This window comes from Sycon ciliatum, chromosome 9 (assembly GCF_964019385.1).
Source record: "Sycon ciliatum chromosome 9, ocSycCili1.1, whole genome shotgun sequence".
Taxonomy (NCBI): Eukaryota; Metazoa; Porifera; class Calcarea; order Leucosolenida; family Sycettidae; genus Sycon; species Sycon ciliatum.
This window is the reverse complement of record NC_088651.1, coordinates 19,865,502-19,888,732: the sequence shown is the minus strand read 5'-3', so window position 1 is coordinate 19,888,732 and position 23,231 is coordinate 19,865,502. Positions and strand designations below refer to the sequence as shown.

Genomic DNA, 23,231 nt, shown 5'->3' with positions numbered 1-23,231 from the left:
AATTGTATTCTGTTTGCCGGTAAAGGAGGCCCTATTTGGTCAACATTAATTAAGTATCAATAATTTTTAACTAAGCACAGCACCACCGCTTCAAGATGTACATGTACCACGACCAGCAACAGCCCCACACGCGGAATGAGCTCAAGAACAGCAACAGGAACACCAACAGCCGCAGAAACAGCATCAGCTCCACCAAGACTGCAAGAGCCGTAGCAGAACTGCAGCAGCCGCGTCAACAGCATGCAGAAGTAGTGCCGTCAACAGAAGGAGCGCAGGTGACAGGGTCTAAACACTGGAGTCTAGATTATGGTTGACGCACATGCCTAAGGCATGTCGATATGCACCAGGCAGAGCACGCAAACATCACTGGTTCCATCTCGCTGCAAACAATTCTAACCACAATTGCGAACCATTCATCGCCACTGCCCTCCTTTTCACCGACAGCTCGCCCCAGAAAATGGTGCGTAGAGAGCTGCATAATGGAGCCTTTAAGCATTGATTCTAGTGAGTAAATAATTACAGTAGTAAATAATAATTGAAGTCAGCCGGATTCGCCACCGCATCACCTGACGTTGGTTGGCTGTGTGTATTTGAATTCGCAAGTCGAAATGACCCGAGATGTTCAATGACAAGACGTGTTTAGGAGCACACCGAACAAAGACAATCGTATCGGCCGGCGACGACTTGGGCCATACCTGATACTACCGGTAGTGTCAAATGCAGACCTCACAATTGATTCAGGGAAGAGGGCGTACGTCGCAGAGGGCGTACGTCTCCCAACACGACGGTCATGTAACTGCCCTAACCGTATACACGTTTTCCGTGTGAGTAAAGTAGCACGAAATTGAAATGACATACAGTAAAACCTGTAACTAACGACCACCCCTTGGGGCCAGAGAAAGCGGTCTTTAGTGGCAGGTGGTCCTTGGTTAGAGGTTTGCACCGCACAACCAGGTATGAATGTGAGACAGTCCATGCCTGGCAAAGTGGTCTGTAGACTGTAGTACCAGGCTGGTCGCTAGTCACGGTGGTCTGCAGTACCAGGCTGGTCGCTAGTCACGGTGGTCTGTAGTACCAGGCTGGTCGCTAGTCACGGTGGTCTGTAGTACCAGGCTGGTCGCTAGTCACGGTGGTCGTTAGTTGGAGGTTTTACTGTACATTGCATAATGTGTGCGTAGGTTTGGATTCACAAGTCACATCCATCTCCATCATGTAAACGTCATGCTCCACCTCAGGCTATATATTATACAGTCATGTATGCAAGCATAGATGGGTCACCCATTTCATGCGGCAAAACTAACATATTTTGATAAGCACCATGTACATGTACATATTGATTGAGAGGGGAAATGCGAAGGATTGAACTACAACATAAACACATCTAGGGCAGAGTCCAATGATATGAAAGACATGCATGTACACTGGCATGCTAATATTCCTCTTCACTGCTGGCAAAAAACGGAAAGTGAGGAGAGAAGTGCTCAGCTAAAAGACTACATACATGTAAAGAGATGGAAATTCAAACATGCAGGGGTAGAAGAGTGCATAGCAGTATGATGACCAAATCACAGGCGTGAATGAATCAAAAATCTCCAATTACACTGCTATATTGTGGGTAGTCCGTTGAAATCGATATGTCCTCGCGGCGAAAAAGGCGTCAGCAAATCTGAAATGGTTGACGTGGAGGTACAAGAACAAGGTGATGAGTTTTGGCACTGGCTCGCTGTTGAGGAGTCGGTAGTGCGGGAAACCGTGATTTCCAAACGCCGATGATGCATGACAGGGAAGTGTGGGTGATGTTGCTTTTCATGAGGTCACTTTGTGCCATGATCTACACGTGGCTGACAGGAAAGATGATCTGCCGTTAAAACACCTCCGCACACGACTCCTGGAAGGAAACTGAGCTCCCGCACACAGCCTAACAAACTCCATCACTAATCACACTTAAACAGCGGATTCTCGACAGTCACCGTCGCCTGTCTCCGTCGAATGGGTATCACCTTGCTGTGATTGTGCAGTCGGCGTTTGAGCTTGTGGCGGACTTGGATGTGTCGTCTGGCCATCGTGAAGCAAAGCGCAACCTATGCCTTCAGTTGACTCATGTGTGGCTGTTCCTTGCCTATGGTCGAGCGACTTGCTAGAAGGTGGCAAGTTCTGGCCGCATTCGTATGGACAGGTCACCAGTGTATCTCCTTCCGGATCAGCTGTGTTCCAGTTTTTGCCGAGTAGATCTCTTCCATCTGCGAAATGAACCGTAGTGAAGTCTCCCGAAGACTGGTTCACTGGCTGGCAAATGAGTCTACCTGCGTCTCTCACAGATAGATCCTCCGGTTCAATGCCTATGGACACGCTCTGGACACCAGCGCTTGCAGCTCCTACAGGTGGACTGTGGAATCTGACGCTCGTGCGGCTGCTGGCTGCACTTTCTATAATCCTCCCTCCTGCAGAACATAGTGAAACGCAAGAAAAAGACACAGCGACATTTAACCTATGAGTAACTAAGGAAGTTGTGGTGTCTGTTTCATGGGGATGCAATCACCTATTTCCATCAAATTGGAATCTCACAAAATGCAGCATTGAGCTTGTTCAAGAACTTTCCATTTTGTTGGAGTGACGCAATTCAACTGTATCTTTTCTTTAAAAATACGCCAGTTCAGACATTTCACAAGTATATTTCCGTACGTGTACGCCTGCAGAATATGAAACACAGAGAACAAGATCCTCACCTCTCTTATTACACCTAGTAATTACTAGGCAGGTTCCTTGTACTATTGCCACAACAGACAGTGACCCAATCACCAACTGATATAATAACGCGTTTCGTTTCGTCAATTCACGTTCGGCCTTGGTGTACACGGTGCCGTTCCCCGAACCACGGCTCGAGTCGTTAAAGGACGGACGATGAATGAACCAGTCTCTGGCTTTGTTGCCTGGTTCAGTTGTGGTGGGCCTAGTGGCAGTTGTCCTAATCGGAGTTGTGCTTGCCCTAGGCCTGGTGGGAATTTCCCTAGGCCGAGTCGTCCCTTGACTGCTTGTGGCGATCTTAGTATGTGCATGATTTGAACTGACTTGGGTTGGTGTTGTTGCCTCTGCTGTCAGCTCTGCAGTAAGACACCAAAGTGAAGATGATATAAAGTTAGACACCCAGGCGCACACACTGCTTAATTTTAATCCATGCATTGGAAAACCGTCGTTCACAATATATGTTACAATTGCCTGAAGCAGATCCACTAGTTTCAGCATTACGTGATGTGGCATAAGCAAGCACTAAAATCTCCTGGAGCTGCACATTTCGTGCAAGATTATCATGTCACTAGGCTGTTCGTGCCATAAGATTGGAGCCAGGGCTCATTCAAAACCATTTACATCTACTCAGCACAGACTTAGCTGAAATAGTCATAATATTGAAGGTATTGTCTCCTATAAATAAAGATTTCATACCCGACTAAGAAATAATGCGCAGTAAGCAGGACATATTATAATACGTACTCGGTGTTGGGACAATATCCGGCATGGCCAGAATCGGCAACTTTCTGTATGAACACTGGCGATCGGTGTAGAGACACGGGACCATTTCCCAGCGGCCGTCAACTGAGCACTCCACACTGCACGGTCGGCAGTGATTAGGGATGGTGTGCGATAAATCCAACCCGTAACTATAACAACAGAACGATTCAAAACAAAGGTAGTTCGCTTTGAGGCGATAATAAATCGGTTCCTCATTTCATTTTGACCCAGTGAGAACTCGTCAACACAGCTCAGAGTTTCTGGTTGACCAGTCGTAATGAATTCCAGTGAACAGAAAACAATGTTTAAAACTGACTCAAAACATCAAACTCGTAAGTACACTAACTGCGAGAAACACAGCGAGTTTTGCATGAAGGCAGGTAACCATGACTGTGAGCTTTGCATGCGGGCAGGTAACCAAGACAGTGAGCTTTGCATGAGGGCAGGTAACCAAGACAGTGAGCTTTGCATGAAGGCAGGTAACCATGACTGTGAGCTTTGCATGAGGGCAGGTAACCATGCCAGTGAGTTTTGCATGAGGGCAGGTAACCAAGACAGTGAGCTTTGCATGAGGGAAGGAAACCATGACAGTGAGCTTTGCATGAGGGTAGGTAACCATGACAGTGAGCTTTGCATGAGGGCAGGTAACCATGACGGTGAGTTTTGCATGTGGGCAGGTAACCATGACAGTAAGCTTTCCATGTGGGCAGGTAACCATGCCAGTGAGCTTTGCACGAGGGCAGGTAACCAAGACAGTAAGCTTTGCATGATGGCAGGTGACCAAGACAGTGAGCGTAAAGAGTGCACAAACAAGGTAGGGTGAGGGTGCCTAATACAGTAAAACATATGACTAACGACCACACCTTGGTGCCAGAGAAAGCGGTCTTTAGTGGCCGGTGGTCCTTAGTTAGAGATTTTCACCGCACAACCGTAATATGAATGTGAGACTGTCCGTCCCTGGCGAAGTGGTCTGTAGTACCAGGCTGGACACTAGGCACGGTCATCTCTAGTTACAGGTATTAAAATAAATTAAATAAATTTCACGGTTCGCGTGAAACTCGGCTGAAAGCCGAGTTTTCCGCATCCGCCGTGGGAACGCCACCACCCTCTAGGATCAAAGGCGCAGATGCAGCGCCTAAACGGTGGGAGGTGAGTAGATCAGACCCACCACCAGGTATTACGGTACTGCCAAATCTCTGAACATCTGGCTTATTCAACCATGTCAAGACTTAGTCTCCTCAGCGGAGCTCATTGTAACCGGTTGTATGGATCGCAAATTTAATAAGTTCCAAACATTGCCAAATTCTTGCCGGTTGGGTGATTGAATACCAAAATTGAATTTAGAGTTTAAAACAATCTTACTATCCATCCTGGCATATCGACTTCTCGCATCCACCGTGCCGTGTTGCTGTGCAGTTCCGGTATATGTACCCCTGAATTGCACAAAGACAGAAGCACCAATCAAAGGAGGAATGCAACAAGTGATGATTATTAAAGATCAGTCTATGGTCTGCTTTCAGATCATTGATGATACAGCAGAAGTTTTTGTGGGTAACCCAAAATGTCTTGCATTTCTGGATAACATGTTTTAACACAAAGTTGCATACACACACGCACGCACGCACGCACACACACACACACACACACACACACACACACACACACACACGCACATACACACACAGTGAGGGTAATACTAGTCTTGGTACTAGTGTGGGTGGCTAAATCAGAGTGGATCTGAACTAATCTTCACTAGCCCCCAGTGATTACACAAGAGTTAATCTAGCCAGAGGCAGTCCATGCTCAACAGATCTGTATACTTCAAATAGAAAGTATATGAACCGTTAAACCAAAAGAGGTGGCAGATACAACAATACACCTTCAAGCAGCCGAGCCTGTTGGCAACAGACCCAATACTATCTGACATATCTGTACCCACCAACCAGATTTGCTGGCACACACGCACAAACACATACATACACAAACACACACAAGTGTGCGCATGCCCTCACACGTACAAGCACAATGTTCAATATTATTGACTGCAGGGAGTGCAGGTGCATGCAGATCTAAAAATTGGCGATGCAGCCACCACATTTCCCTACCTGTGGGCAAGCTGTGGAGGATTCGCGGCACAGAACGCACTTTTCGTTTATTGTCACATTGGGCTGGACATAACCCAATGGACACGGCTGACATGATTGCTGAGTGAACCGCGTGCAGGCTTTCTTGTACTGGAAGCCGGCGGGACACACGGCACAGGAAAATTCCTTTGCTGAATATCGGTCATACATCCCCTCCATCAGCAGCACGCGACGGGACGGGGGGAACGTGAAGCGCTGCAGATTGGCAGAAGTCGTGCCAATCAGCATTGCAAGGAGGAGGTGGCCAACAACGAATCCTCTCACGCTGTGGGCACGCTTCGCCTGGAAGAAACCGAGTCAGAAAAGAAGATAAACCATTTCATAATAATATCCCAACCCTTTCGTTGATCAAGTGTCATACACCATACACCATACGCCATGACAAACCTTTTAGGTATTATTATTATCATTGGGTACCAGGCGTTTTCTACGGATTCGCAAAATTAAATTGCAAACTTAAAAATCAATGATAACAATCTTCCCCTCCTCGCGTTATTTTTAAAATAAGAATCTTCCAAGTTTAGGGTTCACGGCTTGCCACTAAAAGCACCCGTCACGTGCGCCTCCATTTTGGATTATGGACGCGCGCTACAGCCAGTACAGGCCGCGACAGCGCCTATCGAAGTAAAAAAATATCGACTCGAAGTCTAGCCGGAGAGCGTACTTTTCGAATTTTTCCTTGGCTTCAGTGGCTTCACTTCACTCGGGCTTTGCATTTTTCTGACTGACCTGGACTTGATGATGGCGGCGGTGGCGGTCTTGGCGAAAGATCCAGTTTCATCTGAGACACTCTGTCGTCTTTTCTTATCTGCTGAGGTTCTGGCAAAGCGCAGCTGCATCGAACCTGACTAGATGTAGCTGCACGCATCCTTTGTTTGCCCTGCAAATCTCGATCTGTTGCTCTTCTTGCTGTTTGGCCGCTGATGCCATGGAAGAAAATATTCTTCCTTTAAAGAGGCCGAAACTGAGCTAGGGCACGTCAAGATATGTAGGGTATACAAAGAAAAAGAAATGTCATGGTCGTTTCAGCAGCTCACGACAGCCAACACGCTCCATCGTCGGGATTGGAAGTATCCAGCACGGCTGTTCCGAGCGCTGCTGCTCTTGTTTTTCTTCTTCTTCAGAAATTCTCCACACCTTGTCGGGCAAAGTACGCGCGCGCGTGCACGGAAAATAGATGCGCTGAGCCGTTTCTTGTTCGATTTTGACAAATAATGGCTTGTTGTTTTGCTCTCGACCTTGGCTATCCTTCTACCGTTCAGTATTTTACGGAAACGCAACGGCTCCCCCTGTTTTTTTAGCCGAACTTTGGCCAAAGTTACTGGAAAACCCGGAACTCGTTTGAAAAAATACAAACGGTGGAAGTCTTGGAACGTCTTTCGTGCGTGTGGATTCAAAAATTCAGGCAGTTTGAGCCAACCGTAATGAATCCCGTAGAGTTGAAAGTGAGTGATATTGATGGGAAAATGCGATTTGAGCACTGACCGATTGTGTGGGACAGTATATGCACGCGCCTGTCACGTGCATGATGTAGCTGGCGACGCTAGCATGCCAATCCGTGAACCCTAATTAGTTGGAAGGCTGTTGGAGTGCGCATTCAAGATATGCTAGAACTGCTAGCCAGTTAGTTGTAGAACGTCAGTACAGACGGTCAGTGTCGTGCTTGGCTGTCTTGACATGCCACGAGGTGCAGAAATAAATAAATAAATGTTATCGCATGAACTGATTGTTTAGTAACTGGTGGTGCTGGTGGTGGTAGTTCAATACTACTTCAAATAATCTTCAATGCAAGCATGCAAACAGGATTTTTCTCGTGCAAATATCACTTCATTCAGGCTCGCCAACTTTTCCCGCATGGCTCATCATTAGGGTCAAACAGTACAAATATAAAGAGCATAGAGCAACTGGTGAGCCTAAAATAATGGTATTTCAGCCTGCAGAAACTCGCGATGAGAAAAATGACTATTTGAAATAATTTTGTCTCACCTGTTGTTGCTTCTTGCGCTTCTTCCTGCCATTTATCGTGCTCCAGCCATACCGGTGGTACTGTCCACGACGTTTCTGGCATCTGTGACCAACCGCCTCGTCAGGACGTACGTACTGCTTTTGACTATGGTCTCTATAGCGTTGGAAGAAGACAACAAAACGACCAACGGAAGCGAAATATTTTTACTCAGGAAAGCGTGGTACACCACATGTACGTACTCCTAAAAACGGTTATTTGTTTTCAATAATACCTTGAAGTACCAGTAATACTTTTCGTGCTTCTCAGCAAATCAGTTTGATCACAGGAAACCGCTTTTTGATCGACTGTTGTCGAGTGTTGAAATCAATGGAAAAAAGAAAAATCTTGTTCTAACTACTCTTTACGTCTTTGATCGCCGTGAAAACCTTGGTCGCTACATGCATAATACGTGTATAACCGCGACGTAGACGTGAACACCTTGGTCGCTACATGCATAATACGTGTATAACCGCGACGTACACTCCACCGTCCACGCGTAGTGGCCGCACAAAGCAGAGTTGCCTTAGTCTTGGCATTCTGGACACGTAGATGGACGAGGAAGGCACGACTATTCGACCGTGGCTGTGGCGACGAAAGCATGCGGGTTGAATGCTAGAAAATCTAGCAGAACAACGTCTAGCCAATGGAGGTCGCTTTGGGCCGAACAGATTGGTTGGAGAGCGACGAAAGTCATGCTTTACTCCAAGCAAGTAAACCGTTGCGAAGTGTAATGACGCCAAGTTGATAATCACAATGTTGGTGGTTTTGTTTCATCGCCAGCCATGCATTCATTATGAGAACCAAAGGCAATACTCCAATAGATGTTTTGCTGTGTTGCACTGCATTCAGATCCAGCGTCCTGAGAACGCTACATCGACAGCGCAACAGGCAAATGCATCTCTTCGTCAACACACTTACGGCGTGGCTCCTTCTTCTTCAGCGCTATGCTGGTACTTCTGCATCTGTTGTTGCTCACCCCATACCGGTATAGACGCTGCACTACAGTCTGTGTCCTCCTCACCATCCCTAGCCATCACCGCAGACCCTATCTCCCGATGAAAGAGCCCCGAATTGCTCATCTTCCCGCCGAAGACAATAGCAGCGTTTAGTAATGCTATACTCTTTGTCAGCACATAACACCAACAAACTAACACAAAATAACTGTATATACAACAGGCAAGGTTACACTTCTTTCCTCGAAGAGAGACGTTTAGCTTCGTTGTATGGTGAAAATCAAGGTAATGAACGCTCCGCTCCGCCTTTACCCCTCTGCTCGGGGGGTTTGACGTGGCCTCTAGTTTAAGGATGACAGGTCCGCTGGTCAAGCATCTTTCGTGTCCGTATAAATGTACCTGGGGAATCACCTGATTTTTACCGTTGAAATAGTCGCAGCCTAAAATCAATGTTGTTTCTACGCATTTGCTTGTACCGTCTTTTCAAATACAAGTACATGTACTAGTGATTTTCTGACAGGGTGTGTTCTTTAAGCTTTGTTCACGTCTTACATACGTGGACACACGAACAATTATTAATAATCGAAAAAAGAATGAACGTGTTTACGCAAGAAACACTTTTTTGGTCCTTTGTTTGGATGCAATGACTGACTGTGCATGTATGACAGTTCGTGAAATGTTCTTGTTCATGCTGTTGATATGCATGCTACTCTTGCTGGCAGTCCGTCGCATAATGATGACGGGTAACTGTGGACTGCAAACGCTTGCCGCATCCATATTTGGGGTTGTGCAGCGCGCGGCCTTCTACAACACTGTTCTCATTTGCGTCACTTGTCTGTTCGCACAACCATGCGATGTGCGTCAGTTAACTCTAAGACGGTTTCTTTATTGCGATTCTATTTTACATGTGGTAATAATAATACAGGTCGCATGTCTCCCCAATAATGGGTTCCACGCATCTGTCAACTGTTTCATCGTGAAAACGATTGCAGCAGTGTTATGTATACAGTCATGTACTAAATCAAAATGTCGGGCCTGACCCATCATCAGGAGAATGAAGATAAAGATTATTATCAACACGTGCATGTAGCCAGGCTAGGATGCCGCCCCCTCACGCAACAGTAATAATGTACTGGGTGGGTACTCGGGTAGCCACATGCACATGCGAATGGGTGATGACATCATAATTTAATCACATCAGAATGAAAACGCGATCAATAGTGTAACTGAAGCGGACATTACAAAATGATGAATGAGAATACATGTATCTAAAATGGTTGTTCCTAATCGATTTTCTTGAGACTATCATCAGGGAAAAATCGTCTCACAATAGAGGCTATACGGAGAAACAAACTACTTATAGGTTATAGGATAGTGGGGAGTATACAAGGTGAGGTGTGAAAAAAACTAGAGTGGGAGAGAAGACGAAAGAAATTAGAAGAAAAGATGTGAGAGTGTTCCGACGGTGTGAGCTACTACAAAAGGTGAGTGAAATGAAGGCGTGGAAGCAGGTGAATGTCATAGAGTGAGGAGGGTCACATTCACCTGCTTCCACTGGCTACAACTGGTCCTCTCTGAACTCGTACACTGATGTTAATGACGCACTTCATCACTTTGATTGTGAGCTCCAGTCCGCCTTCCGTAGGCACCTCACTTCATTCGGAGCCACCCATACTGTGACATCTCCACGACCCCGCATGCAATCTCCACCATGGGTTACTGCTGAGCTCAGGTCTGCTGTAAAACGCAAGCGTGATCTATACAGTGTGTACAAAAAATATCCGACAGCAGTAAATCATGCAGCTTATAACCGACAAAGGAATGATGTAAAGCACCTGTCTCGGCAAGCACATCGTCAATATATACGCTCCATCCAAGCATCACTAACGTCACCGAATCGACCTACACTCTTTCAGTTTGTGCGAGCACAGCGGCACACTTCCGGCCGTGTCATGCCCCAAACGATGATAGCATCCGACGGTACGGTCGCCACGTCCCCCAAGAGCATAGCTGATGTTCTGAACACTCAGTTCACCTCATTTGGGCTACCTGATGATCCTTCGTGGCGCATTCCCCCTTTGTCCCAGTCGCCTTTCATATCTGTTCCGTTCCGTACAATCACTGTCACTACGTTTCAAGTTCGGAAATATCTGAAGCGCCTGAAATGTGGAAAGTCTCCCGGCTCAGATGGGATCCCGAATGAAGTGCTGCAGTCTCTTGCACCATCAATAGTCTATCCTCTCGCCATTATTTTTAATATGTCATTTCGAACTGGTACATTCCCACAGGATTGGAAATCCGCCATCGTGACACCGCTTTACAAGAATAAAGGCTCCCGTGCTTGCCCGGCAAACTACCGCCCCATCTCTCTGCTGCGCACAGTTTCCAAACTTTGTGAGCGTATTGTATTCGATTCCCTCTACCTGCACATCGTTCCGGCTCTCTCACAAGCTCAGTCGGGATTCTGCCGTGGTGACTCAACTCAATACCAGGTGACTCGACTTGTCCAAGACATAGCGACAAAGAGGAACTGTGGGAAGCACGTGGGAATGGTGTTTTTCGACTTGGCTAAGGCATTCGACACCGTTTGGCATCGTGGCTTACTTGCCAAGTTGAAGGTCACCTTCCGGGTGGAGGATGCTGCCTTGCGTTGGATATCCTCGTATCTGTCTGCTCGTTCTCAGGCTGTTTGCTTGTTCTATTTCTTGTCTGATCCCCTCCCTGCAACGTCTGGAGTGCCCCAAGGTTCCATTCTGGGTCCTTTGTTATTCTTGCTTTACGTTAATGACCTACCTTCAGTTGTCCCCGATGTTAGTTTGTATGCGGATGACACTGGCCTTATCTGTTCTGATTCCTCCCCTGCACAATTACTCCTTGCCATGCAGCATCGCATCAACAGCACTGTCATGTGGATGCAAACGTGGAAACTCCAGCCCAATTTAGACAAGACAGAAGCCATGTATATTTCTTCATCCCCTCCTGATCAACCATTATTCTTCCCTGACTCGACTATGCCTATCCGTGTTGTTACTCAGCACAAACATCTAGGTGTGATGTTTGACTGCAAACTCTCTTGGGCTGCACATGTCAACTGTGTATGCAAGCGAACCAGTTCAGCCTTAGGGGTACTACAACCACATTGCACTCATTTGCCCATCCAGTGTAAACTATTATTTTATCAGTGCTATATTCTCCCTATATTCGACTTTTGCGATACCGCTTGGTGTGGCCTTTCTGACACAACTCTGAGCCAATTAGAAGTCCACCATAGATTTATACTTAAAATTCTTTACAACAAGGATCGATGTTTTCCTTCGGATGCCCTTTATCGACTTGCACACACTTCTCCTCTCTCCGTTCGTCATAAGCACCATCTCTGTACACTGGTTCATAAGATATTTCTTCATAAAACCCCTTCACACATGATGAAGTACAATTGGTTTTCGACAAGCTCAACCCGTAACGCGCTCACCCTGCCTCTTGTTAAGTCAGCCCAGTATCTAAAGTCCCCTTTGTTTTCCGGCTACTCTCATTGGTTATCATTACCATACGGTCTGAAAACTTGTTCTTCTATTTGTCAGTTTAAAGATCTACTATCACAACTGAACTAGACGCAATAATTATCATCGAAGAACATTCTCGAATACCTGGGTGATGCACGAATTTTGATAGTGCTCACTTCCGTTAATCGTTTTTCTTTGTAATTTTCCATTCATTTTCTGCTTTAACTCATATTTGCTTTGTTTTCCTAGCTTACTATTGCCGTGGCTGGCTCAACGCCCTTGTCTCAGGGGATTCTGTCACTGCATTAGCTATGCTTGTCACATGCTATGAGATTGTGTCTAATAATAATAATAATAATTATAATAATAATAATAATAATAATAATAATAATGGAGTGAGAAGAAACAACACCTATGAAAATGATAATCCTAGCACTAAGGTAATAACAGGAAAAACTGCGAAAGCAATTAACGAACTTGTAAGGACTACTAGTATACTGTGACACAAGATATGACACCATGGCCAACCAGAGCCTTGTCCTGTCGGTTTGGCTCTGGTTGGCCATGGTGTCATATCTTGTGTCACAGTATACTAGTAGTCCTTACAAGTTCGTTAATTGCTTTCGCAGTTTTTCCTGTTATTACCTTAGTGCTAGGATTATCAATAATAATAATAATAATAATAATAATAATAATAATAATAATAATAATAATAATAATAGCAATGAAAAATATCAATTGTGCACTCATAATCATGTATAAACAATTAAAATGAAACAATTCCAGAACGTTTTCGTGTGACCATCATCAGTGGAACATCGTCACATAGCAAGAATCACTAAAACAACCAGTTATATAGCTAGAGTAACATGAAAAGAAGCGTGAGAATGCAGCACAGCTAGCGGTTATGCATAACGCGTGTAGTGTGAACCTTTGCAGTGTATCTGAGAATGGTAGCAGTAGATGAATGTGGCAGCTGTGAGTGCGTGTGAACAAAAACTGGTGAGTGTGTATTATTTAAAAAGTGTGAGTGCTACAACATTTTCTTTTTGCTTGCATAGAACAGGGTCACGTGTGCGAATATATACAGCTTCCAACACCTGCAACTGCTTAAAGAAACGCGCGCGACAAATAACACTAAACCAGGAATCGTCAAACAACTTACGACAATCCGGACTGGACACCAAATGCCTGTAGATGGCAGACTTGCTCTTGTCGATGTCGAACTCCTCCTCGTCCGTATCACTCTCATCCTCCACTTCCTGCTCCCGCTCACCCTTGCTTTCCTCCTGACCATCCTGTTCATCCCCATCATCATCCTCCATCTCCATCTCCTCATGCCATCGCTTCTTTCTCCTTGACGTGTTCACTGCTGCGCCCGTACTTTCATCTGCCACTACTGGTTCCGCCTTCTCCATTTTTCTCAGTCGTGTCTCCGCTAGTCTCTGGCTTCTCCTCAGATTCGTTTTTCCTCCATTTTCATTTCGTTCTCCTGGTGATCTTTCCGTTACCGCCGTCAGGTTTGTTAACGAACGATCGTCCGGTGGTCTCCCATGCCGTGTTGTTGTCGTCAAGAGTGACACCAGATTCGTGTGTTGCGCTACTGTTGAGTCCGGTGTTGTATCCGTTTCCGGTTGTGTTGTAATCCTGACAGGCGTAGTAGTAGGCAACGGGTGTTTTCTCGGCCTTCCACGCTTTGGCCTGCCTGCCCTGGCCGCTTTTGACAACAAGGACAATGGGACGTGTTGTTTGATACGTTCGGACAAGTGTTGAAGCGTCCTGCCAACATACCGACTACCGCACTGTCGGCATTCAAAATGATAAATGAGGTGACTCAAATGATGGGTCGGCAGGACGTCCTTCAACACCGTGAACGAACGTATCGTGGTGAAGACAGTTACTACATTCACTGCATAGTACGTCTTCTGGACAATAGACTTGACAATACGACTGACCTTTGTCGACTCCGCGCCTTTCCAAGGCAGGCACAGGAAGACACGACAAGGAGCCGGGCCGATTGTCAGTTCCTTACGGGGACCATTGTTCGTGAGTAGTTTCGCTAACAGTGATCCTGGATACCCGTTCTTAAGAAAGACAGAGCGAAGGAAATCAAGTTCTGCTTGCAGTTTACTCTCGGAGCAAATGCGTCTTGCCCTGTCAGCTAAGTTTCGGACTAGATTAGACCAATACTCTCTCGCTTAGACCAATACTCTCCATGATAGGATCGCCCCAATACGCTATATCCAAGTGGCTCTGCGGCATGATACAACCGGTATTAGAGCATTATTGTAAACACAACGTTAAGGACACGTTTGAATTCGTTGAAATCCTTCGTGACAACCCTATTCCGCCTACTGCCCATATGTGCTCTTTCGATGTTGTAAGCTTGTTTACAAACGTACCACTAGACGAGACAATAGATATCTGCGCGCGAAGACTATACCACAATGATGATGACATTGATCTTCCATGGTTACCAGAGACAGCATTTCGACGTTTGATGCTGATGGTGACGAGTGGCGTAGAGTTCTCGTTTGGTGATGTTATGTATAAGCAGACAGACGGTGTGGCGATGGGGTCTCCGTTGGGCCCGGTACTGGCAAATGTCTTCGTTGGATATTGCGAATCGAGAATGGACAAAATAAAGTGGCCTCAGTTGTACGTTCGATTTGTGGACGACTCATTTACCTATTTCGAAACAAGACGTGACAGTGAAGCCTTTCTAGATGAGTTGAATGATGTCCACCCTGCATTACGCTTCACATGTGAACACGAGGATTGCAACAAATTGTCGTTTTTAGATGTACTCGTGGAAAAGACATGTGAGGGTGTTGTGACATCGGTGTATCGTAAGCCTACATTCACTGGTCAGTATATTATGTACGATTCATATTGCTCTTCGCAATACAAGACCAATCTAGTCCGAAACTTAGCTGACAGGGCAAGACGCATTTGCTCCGAGAGTAAACTGCAAGCAGAACTTGATTTCCTTCGCTCTGTCTTTCTTAAGAACGGGTATCCAGGATCACTGTTAGCGAAACTACTCACGAACAATGGTCCCCGTAAGGAACTGACAATCGGCCCGGCTCCTTGTCGTGTCTTCCTGTGCCTGCCTTGGAAAGGCGCGGAGTCGACAAAGGTCAGTCGTATTGTCAAGTCTATTGTCCAGAAGACGTACTATGCAGTGAATGTAGTAACTGTCTTCACCACGATACGTTCGTTCACGGTGTTGAAGGACGTCCTGCCGACCCATCATTTGAGTCACCTCATTTATCATTTTGAATGCCGACAGTGCGGTAGTCGGTATGTTGGCAGGACGCTTCAACACTTGTCCGAACGTATCAAACAACACGTCCCATTGTCCTTGTTGTCAAAAGCGGCCAGGGCAGGCAGGCCAAAGCGTGGAAGGCCGAGAAAACACCCGTTGCCTACTACTACGCCTGTCAGGATTACAACACAACCGGAAACGGATACAACACCGGACTCAACAGTAGCGCAACACACGAATCTGGTGTCACTCTTGACGACAACAACACGGCATGGGAGACCACCGGACGATCGTTCGTTAACAAACCTGACGGCGGTAACGGAAAGATCACCAGGAGAACGAAATGAAAATGGAGGAAAAACGAATCTGAGGAGAAGCCAGAGACTAGCGGAGACACGACTGAGAAAAATGGAGAAGGCGGAACCAGTAGTGGCAGATGAAAGTACGGGCGCAGCAGTGAACACGTCAAGGAGAAAGAAGCGATGGCATGAGGAGATGGAGATGGAGGATGATGATGGGGATGAACAGGATGGTCAGGAGGAAAGCAAGGGTGAGCGGGAGCAGGAAGTGGAGGATGAGAGTGATACGGACGAGGAGGAGTTCGACATCGACAAGAGCAAGTCTGCCATCTACAGGCATTTGGTGTCCAGTCCGGATTGTCGTAAGTTGTTTGACGATTCCTGGTTTAGTGTTATTTGTCGCGCGCGTTTCTTTAAGCAGTTGCAGGTGTTGGAAGCTGTATATATTCGCACACGTGACCCTGTTCTATGCAAGCAAAAAGAAAATGTTGTAGCACTCACACTTTTTAAATAATACACACTCACCAGTTTTTGTTCACACGCACTCACAGCTGCCACATTCATCTACTGCTACCATTCTCAGATACACTGCAAAGGTTCACACTACACGCGTTATGCATAACCGCTAGCTGTGCTGCATTCTCACGCTTCTTTTCATGTTACTCTAGCTATATAACTGGTTGTTTTAGTGATTCTTGCTATGTGACGATGTTCCACTGATGATGGTCACACGAAAACGTTCTGGAATTGTTTCATTTTAATTGTTTATACATGATTATGAGTGCACAATTGATATTTTTCATTGCTATTTTACGACTGTTGTCTCCTCGTCGGTTATTTAAATAATAATAATAATAATAATAATAATAATAATAAGAGATATTTAATCGAGGAACAGGTGTGTCAACAAAAACGAGTTGCAGGATGTGTGGCAGGGACAAGGAAACGGTTTTCCACCTTATTGGAGCGTGTACAGCTTGTGCGGGAAGTCACTATATCAATCGCCACAACAGGTTAGCAAAATATCTCCACTGGACATTGTGCAGGAAGTATGGTGCATCGGACATTTCGAATAAGTACACAAGTCACCAACTCACCAACGTCGTGTACAGTGCTGAAACGGATGTGTCAATCTACTGGGAAGTGCCAATTCCAACAGCAGCGCCCGTTGGAGCAAACAGACCCGACATTATTATCAAGGGCAAAGATGAAGCGTTCCTTGTGGACGTAAGTGTCCCTCTGGATAGGAACATCCGCCGAAAATCTGTGGAAAAGATACAGAAATATCAAGGCCTGAAGCGTGAGGTGGAGCAGATGTGGCAGGTGCGGGCCAAGATCGTGCCAGTAATTGTGGGGGCATTAGGTGGATTAACCCCCTCGACTGCTGACTTTGTGAGGGAACTGGATGCCGGAGCCAGTGTATCGATCTTGCAAAAGGAGGCGCTCCTTGGCACAGTTGACATCATCAGGTCAATAACTCAGATGAAATAATAATTACACTCTAATAAGTTACATTGGTTTGCGAATGCCCATGGTTCGAACTATTAGTTGAAGCACCCACCTATTTGCAGAAAATAATAATATTATGATCGTAATATTAATCACTTGCCAATAACAAAGACAACAATAATACCATCAGCCCCCATTCACCGGTTTTGACGATGCTTCACTGATGTTGAATGAGAGGAATTATATTGCTGCCTTCAGTGCTATTGTGTCGCTGAAGGGCTCGATTTCAGATTTGATGACGGTTACTTTTCAACGGATTTTGTTTTCTGATTTAGCTCTCTTGCTATTACTGTACATGCTTGTGTTAAGTCTCATTCTCGCAGATTAGCTGTATAATAGATTGTACATGCATCATTGTAGATTTGCTGTTCACAGTATTTCTCTCTTTTTTCTTTCTTTTTTCTCAGTCTTACTTATTATATTTTCTTCACATACAACAGCAGTACTCCCCATGGTCTTAAATGACCCGGGATGCTGCATATTATCACTCTCTTATTATTGACCCCCACAGAAACTTGTGATCTCTAAGCGGTCAAATATCAGCATATATTGACCGCTTATATTGACCACTTATTTCCGACCACTTAGCCTGAGGACTTAGAACTTTTTCCTCAACTTAGAAAAAATCAGAACTGAAAGAAGAAAAATCTGAAGCCAAATGCTGGGATTCGAACCCAAACTGTCAGATTCTCAGTCAAAGGACTTGGGGAACATACTACAAGAGACAACTGAAAACTTTGGTTTACACAGAAGTAATGTCCAATGTAAACGGCATATGTACATACTATTATACTATTATGCTATTACAATAGTATTCCTTTCTTCCTATAGCAAAGCAAAATCAGTTTTAGGTATGCTATGTTGTGATAAATCTATTATTGCCCTTATATTGACCTCTTTAATCGTGCAATAATAGATACATACAAACACAAAACCAATAAAGCCACCCCCATAATAATAATAAACTCGTACAAATGAAAGAGTACGGGAGAAAAAAACCGCACACACTTCTGTAATGAAATAATCTACGTGGAGATAAAAGTTTAATAATAGCAATGAAAAGTATGAATGCCGCAGACATCACCACGCAACATGACAATTTGTTCAAGGTTTGGTTTTGTGTGTTTCCAAAATCGATTTTCACGTTCCGATCATCAGTGGAAATACGGAACTAAAGAGATCAAGGGAAAAACAAAGGTTAAAAATCCAAAGAAGTGTGACACATGACGGGTAACTTGTGGTAAGTTTTACAAAAAGTGAGAACTAAAATAAAGAGTAAGTGTGACAAACGGGCATGAACAGTGCAGAAACAACTCATGAACACGGGGTGCAAACTCACGAAAATAACCTAAGTGCTAAAACATGTTCTTTTTGCTTACACAAATCGGGCTTATGCGTACGAATACAAACAGCTTCAAGGACCTTCAACTGCTGGACATAACGGGCACGACACAGTACAGAGAAGTGGGAATCATCATACACACTCAAACAATCGGGACGAGATAACAAATGCAAATACACAGCTGACTTCTTACGAATTTCACCCTCATCAGCTCCATCACCTTCCCTGCCACCTGACTCCTCCTCGTCCGTTTTATCACCATCACCACCAGCCGTCTCACCGTCATCCGCCTCGTCTTCATCCGCCGCCTCGTCATCACCCGCCTCGTCGTCATCTGTATCCTCGCCGTCATCCGCCTCGTCGTCATCTGTATTCTCGTCATCCGCCGCATCATCACCCAACTCATATTCACCACCAGTCAGTCGTCTGATACCATCCATGTTCTCCTTCCTACGTCTGTCCCGTGTCACTGTCTTTACCTCATCTACGTCCCGAGATTGTGTTCCGTTTTGCCCCCGGCTTCCGGTCTCCTTCGATGCTCCGCGTGGGCCTTGGCCATTCCTAGCATATATTTCGGTTGAATAATTGGCGGTCGACCTCCGTGGTCTCTGGACCCACGGATCAAGCGCCGGAGGGTGCTGCGGTGTCCGCACAGCCGGATACTGTGTCAAAGAAATGGGCTCAATGTCTGTGATTGGCGGTACTGTTGTTGTTGCCGACTCCTCCCAAACCCCAGCCACCAACGGCACTGGTGGTGGCTCCGGTGGCGGCAAGGGCAACGGTGGAGAAGGCACATTCGGTTGGCTTAGTGATCCACCACTCTTCCTCTGCACCGTGTGTTCGCCTTGCTCTGGTTGTGTCGGTGGTAGAGGGAGCGGGTTCTTGCGTGGTCTTCCCCGCTTCGGGCGCTTCGCTTTTGCTGCGTCCGGCAGCATGTGAAGTGGTACATGCTGCTTGATACGTGCGCTCAGGTGTTGAAGGGTCCTACCAACGTACCGGCTATCACAATTCCGGCACTCAAATTGGTAGACCAAGTGGCTCAATAGGTGGGATGGTAGGACATCCTTCCTCACCGTGAACGCACGTATCGTAGTGAACACAGGGATGAAGTGCGCCGCAAAGTATGTTTGTGTAACTAGCGTTTTGATTGTGCGGCACAATGTCTGTGATGCCTCTCCTTTCCAAGGTAAGGAAAGGTAGACTGGGCAACGACTTGGACCAATGATGACGACCTTTGGTTTTGATGCTGATTTTAGTAGCTTGTTTAGCAGTTCCTCCGGGTAACCATTTTTGAGAAACACAGATTTCAGAAAACCTAGCTCATCCTTGAGTCGAGAGGGGGAACAGATTCGCCGCGCTCTATCCACCAGATTCTTCACCAGGTTGACCTTATACAGGTACGAACAATACGAGTCAAACACGATATATTGTCCGGTAAATGTTGGTTTCCTGTATATTGACGTTACAATTTCATCGTTTGACTTCTCCACACGCACATCTAGAAAGGACAAGGTGTTGTTCTGTTCATGCTCAACCGTGAATTTCAGAGAGGGATGTAAGTTATTCAATCGGTCCAAGAAGGCGTCACACTGTTGTACTGAATCAAAATATGTGAACGAGTCGTCGACAAAACGAACGTAAAACTCCGGCCACAGTGACGGGTCCACAAGAGATTCGCAGTAGCCAACAAATATATTTGCCAACACTGGACCTAATGGTGATCCCATGGCTACCCCATCCACCTGCCTATACATCACGTTATCAAATGAAAACTCAACGCCCGTAGTAACAAGAGACATCAGTGTACGGAAGGAGGATTCAGGCAGCCATGGCGTGTCAACAGAGTTATTGTGATAGAGAACATCCGCACAAATATCTATGGTCTGTTCCAACGGTACATTCGTGAACAAACTGACCACATCAAATGAGCACATGTGCGCTGTAGCGGGAATCTGGCGAGTGCGAATGAGGTCTACAAACTGGAAGCTATCCTTGACAATGTTCTTACAGTAATAATCTTGCACAGCTCCAAGCATCAAACAAAGCCACTTCGATACTTTGTACTGTGGGGATGCTACCATTGATAATATTGGGCGTAATGGACAATTCGGCTTATGGATCTTTGGCAAGCCATAGAGTCGCGGGCGGGCGGAGCCTATTGGCTTGATTCTCATGAACTCTGAGACCGAAATTTCTTTCTCAGCTTTCAATTTCTTTAGGTATGTTATCAGGCGTTTCTCTACTTTTGTTGTATTATCATGAGTGGAAACTGGTCCGAGTTTCACGAACTTGGAGTCATCGTTCAGGATAACCGCCATTTTTGATATGTACTCTGTCATGTGTCACACTTCTTTGGATTTTTAACCTTTGTTTTTCCCTTGATCTCTTTAGTTCCGTATTTCCACTGATGATCGGAACGTGAAAATCGATTTTGGAAACACACAAAACCAAACCTTGAACAAATTGTCATGTTGCGTGGTGATGTCTGCGGCATTCATACTTTTCATTGCTATTATTAAACTTCTGTAATGCGTGGCTTTTTGTAGTACACCGTACATTCCATGCCGAGTTCATTATCTGCACCGTCATCCGCCGGGCCGCCCTGCACACCCACGGCGCGGCTGGGCCATCGGGCATGGACGCTGATGGATGGCGGCGCATGTGCACCGCGTTCTCCGAAGCGTCGGATGAGCTGTGTGACTCGCTTGCAACATGCGCTCGTCGCATTGCTACCACATACGTCAACCCAGCGACACTGGAGGCGCTCGTCGCATGCAGATTAATAGCCCTTGACAAATCGCCGGGTGTTCGACCCATTGGTATCGGCGAAGTGGCCAGGCGCATTGTCGGCAAAGCCATCCTCACTGTCACCGGGAGAGATATCCAAGATGCAGCGGGCACCCTTCAACTGTGTGCCGGTCAGGAGTGCGGCATTGAAGCTGCCATCCATGCGATGCAAGATGTCTACCGTGAGGAGGATGCGGATGCCATATTGCTCGCCGACGCTTCGAACGCCTTCAACCGGCTTAACCGTGAAGCCTGCCTACGGAACATCCGTCACCTCTGTCCCTCTATAGCGCCAGCTGTAATCAACACCTACCGCCAACCATCCCGCCTATTCGTTGATGGAGAGTGCTTGCTATCATGCGAGGGTACCACTCAGGGTGACCCTCTGGCCATGCCCGTATATGCGCTCGGAGTCCTCCCGCTCATCAAGAAAGTTGCAGTGCCTGGTGCGAAACAGGGCTGGTATGCGGACGATGCTGCAGCCGGTGGCAAGCTAACGCCTGTTCGCCAATGGTGGGACAATCTCGTCAGCCAAGGTCCTGGGTATGGCTACCACTGCAATGCCCAGAAGTCACTCCTCCTGGTCAAGCCCTCCAGGTACGCAGCTGCTATCGAGATGTTCGAGGGGACCGGTGTGCAGGTCACGTGTGATGGTTGCCGCCACCTTGGTGCACCTTTGGGCACGGATGAGTTTATAGAACAATTTGTCCAGTCCAAGGTCGCCACCTGGTGTGAGGAAGTTGCGCAGCTCACGACCATCGCTGCATCGCAGCCACAGGCCGCCTACTCCGCCTTCACACAGGGCCTGCAAAACAAGTGGTCCTTCCTCTGCCGGACCTCCTCCATCCCGCCATCCTTGCTTGAACCGCTGGAACACGCAATCAGCGGTCGGCTCATCCCGGCCATCACGGGTCAGGCTCCACCTGGGACAACTGTTCGCTCCCTACTCTCTCTGCCTTGCCGGCTTGGGGGACTGGGTATGGCAGACCCTTGTTCAGTGGCTGAACAGTACACCTCATCCCGAAGGATTACGGCTAGCCTCGTGTCTCGCCTGCTGGAGCAGGAGTCGTCTCTTGGCGACTCTCTGACTCAGCTCCGGACGGTCAAGGCGACGGTTCGGGCCGAGAAGCGGAGCGCGTTCAAGTCTATGGCTGACGCTCTTCGCTCGGATCACCGGGAGCTGGCCCCTGTTCTCGACCTGGCCTCAGAAAAGGGTGCATCCAGCTGGCTGACCTGCCGCCCCCTCAGCCGCCATGGTTTCACACTCAGCAAGGGAGATTTCCGGGATGGCCTGTGCCTCCGGTACGGCTGGACACCTCCTCGGCTCCCAAGCCTCTGCGTGTGCAGTAAGCCGCTGAATGTGAGTCACGCCCTGTCGTGCCCGTTTGGTGGCTTCCCGACGCTGCGACACAACGAGGTGAGGGACATCACCGCCAGAGCTCTGAGGCAGGTCGCTCACAGCGTGGGCTCCTGCGGAGCCCACGCTGCTTTGGCAGTGGCGGAGGCTCGCTTGCCGACGTAACCGTCGGAGATCATCATGAACAATGGACTGACTAATTATTCACTTGTCCTGTCTTTATAAATAACATGTTATTGCATATGTTCTTGGTTTAGTTTTTGGCCTTTTTCGTGCTTTGGAGTTGATAACATTTTCCTCACTGTCAAAAAAAAAAAAAAAAAAAAAAAAAAACAACGTGACAGTGGAACCCCACCTCCAGCCCGTCACCGGAGAGGCCTTCCGCCATCGCACAGCTGTCACGGAGGAGCAAGCTCGGCTGGACGTTGCGGCTAGTGGTGTGTGGGGTGGCCGATTCGAGCGCATCTTTATTGATGTACGGGTGTTCAACCCTTTTGCGTCTTCGAATCGTGCCACCTCCCTCGCTGCTAGCTACAGACGCCATGAGCAGGAAAAGC

The 23,231-nt window shown here is 46.8% G+C and overlaps 1 protein-coding gene across 1 annotated transcript; it reads right to left on the bottom strand.

Moving 5' to 3' along the window:
• Positions 1–1,140: 1,140 nt before the first annotated feature.
• On the bottom strand, positions 1,141–8,898 carry LOC135825364 (uncharacterized). Its single transcript, XM_065338097.1, has 7 exons — positions 8,575–8,898; positions 7,638–7,770; positions 5,613–5,933; positions 4,870–4,940; positions 3,490–3,656; positions 2,727–3,101; positions 1,141–2,441 (listed from the first exon to the last, which is right to left on the bottom strand). Exons 1-7 carry the CDS (start codon positions 8,733–8,735, stop codon positions 1,945–1,947), a joined length of 1,725 nt encoding a protein of 574 aa, XP_065194169.1. The 5' UTR covers positions 8,736–8,898; the 3' UTR covers positions 1,141–1,944.
• Between the last annotated feature and the right edge of the window lie 14,333 nt (positions 8,899–23,231).

What these genes read in the sequence shown, in the direction of transcription:
- LOC135825364 (XM_065338097.1), bottom strand. Translation starts at nt 8,735, where the DNA reads ATGAGCAATTCGGGGCTCTTTCATCGGGAGATAGGGTCTGCGGTGATG. An exon ending in GAAGAAGAAGGAGCCACGCC is followed by an intron (nt 7,771 to 8,574) that starts GTAAGTGTGTTG and finishes CCAACGCTATAG; the next exon opens with AGACCATAGTCAAAAGCAGT. An exon ending in GGATATTGTCCCAACACCGA is followed by an intron (nt 3,102 to 3,489) that starts GTACGTATTATA and finishes GTCTTACTGCAG; the next exon opens with AGCTGACAGCAGAGGCAACA.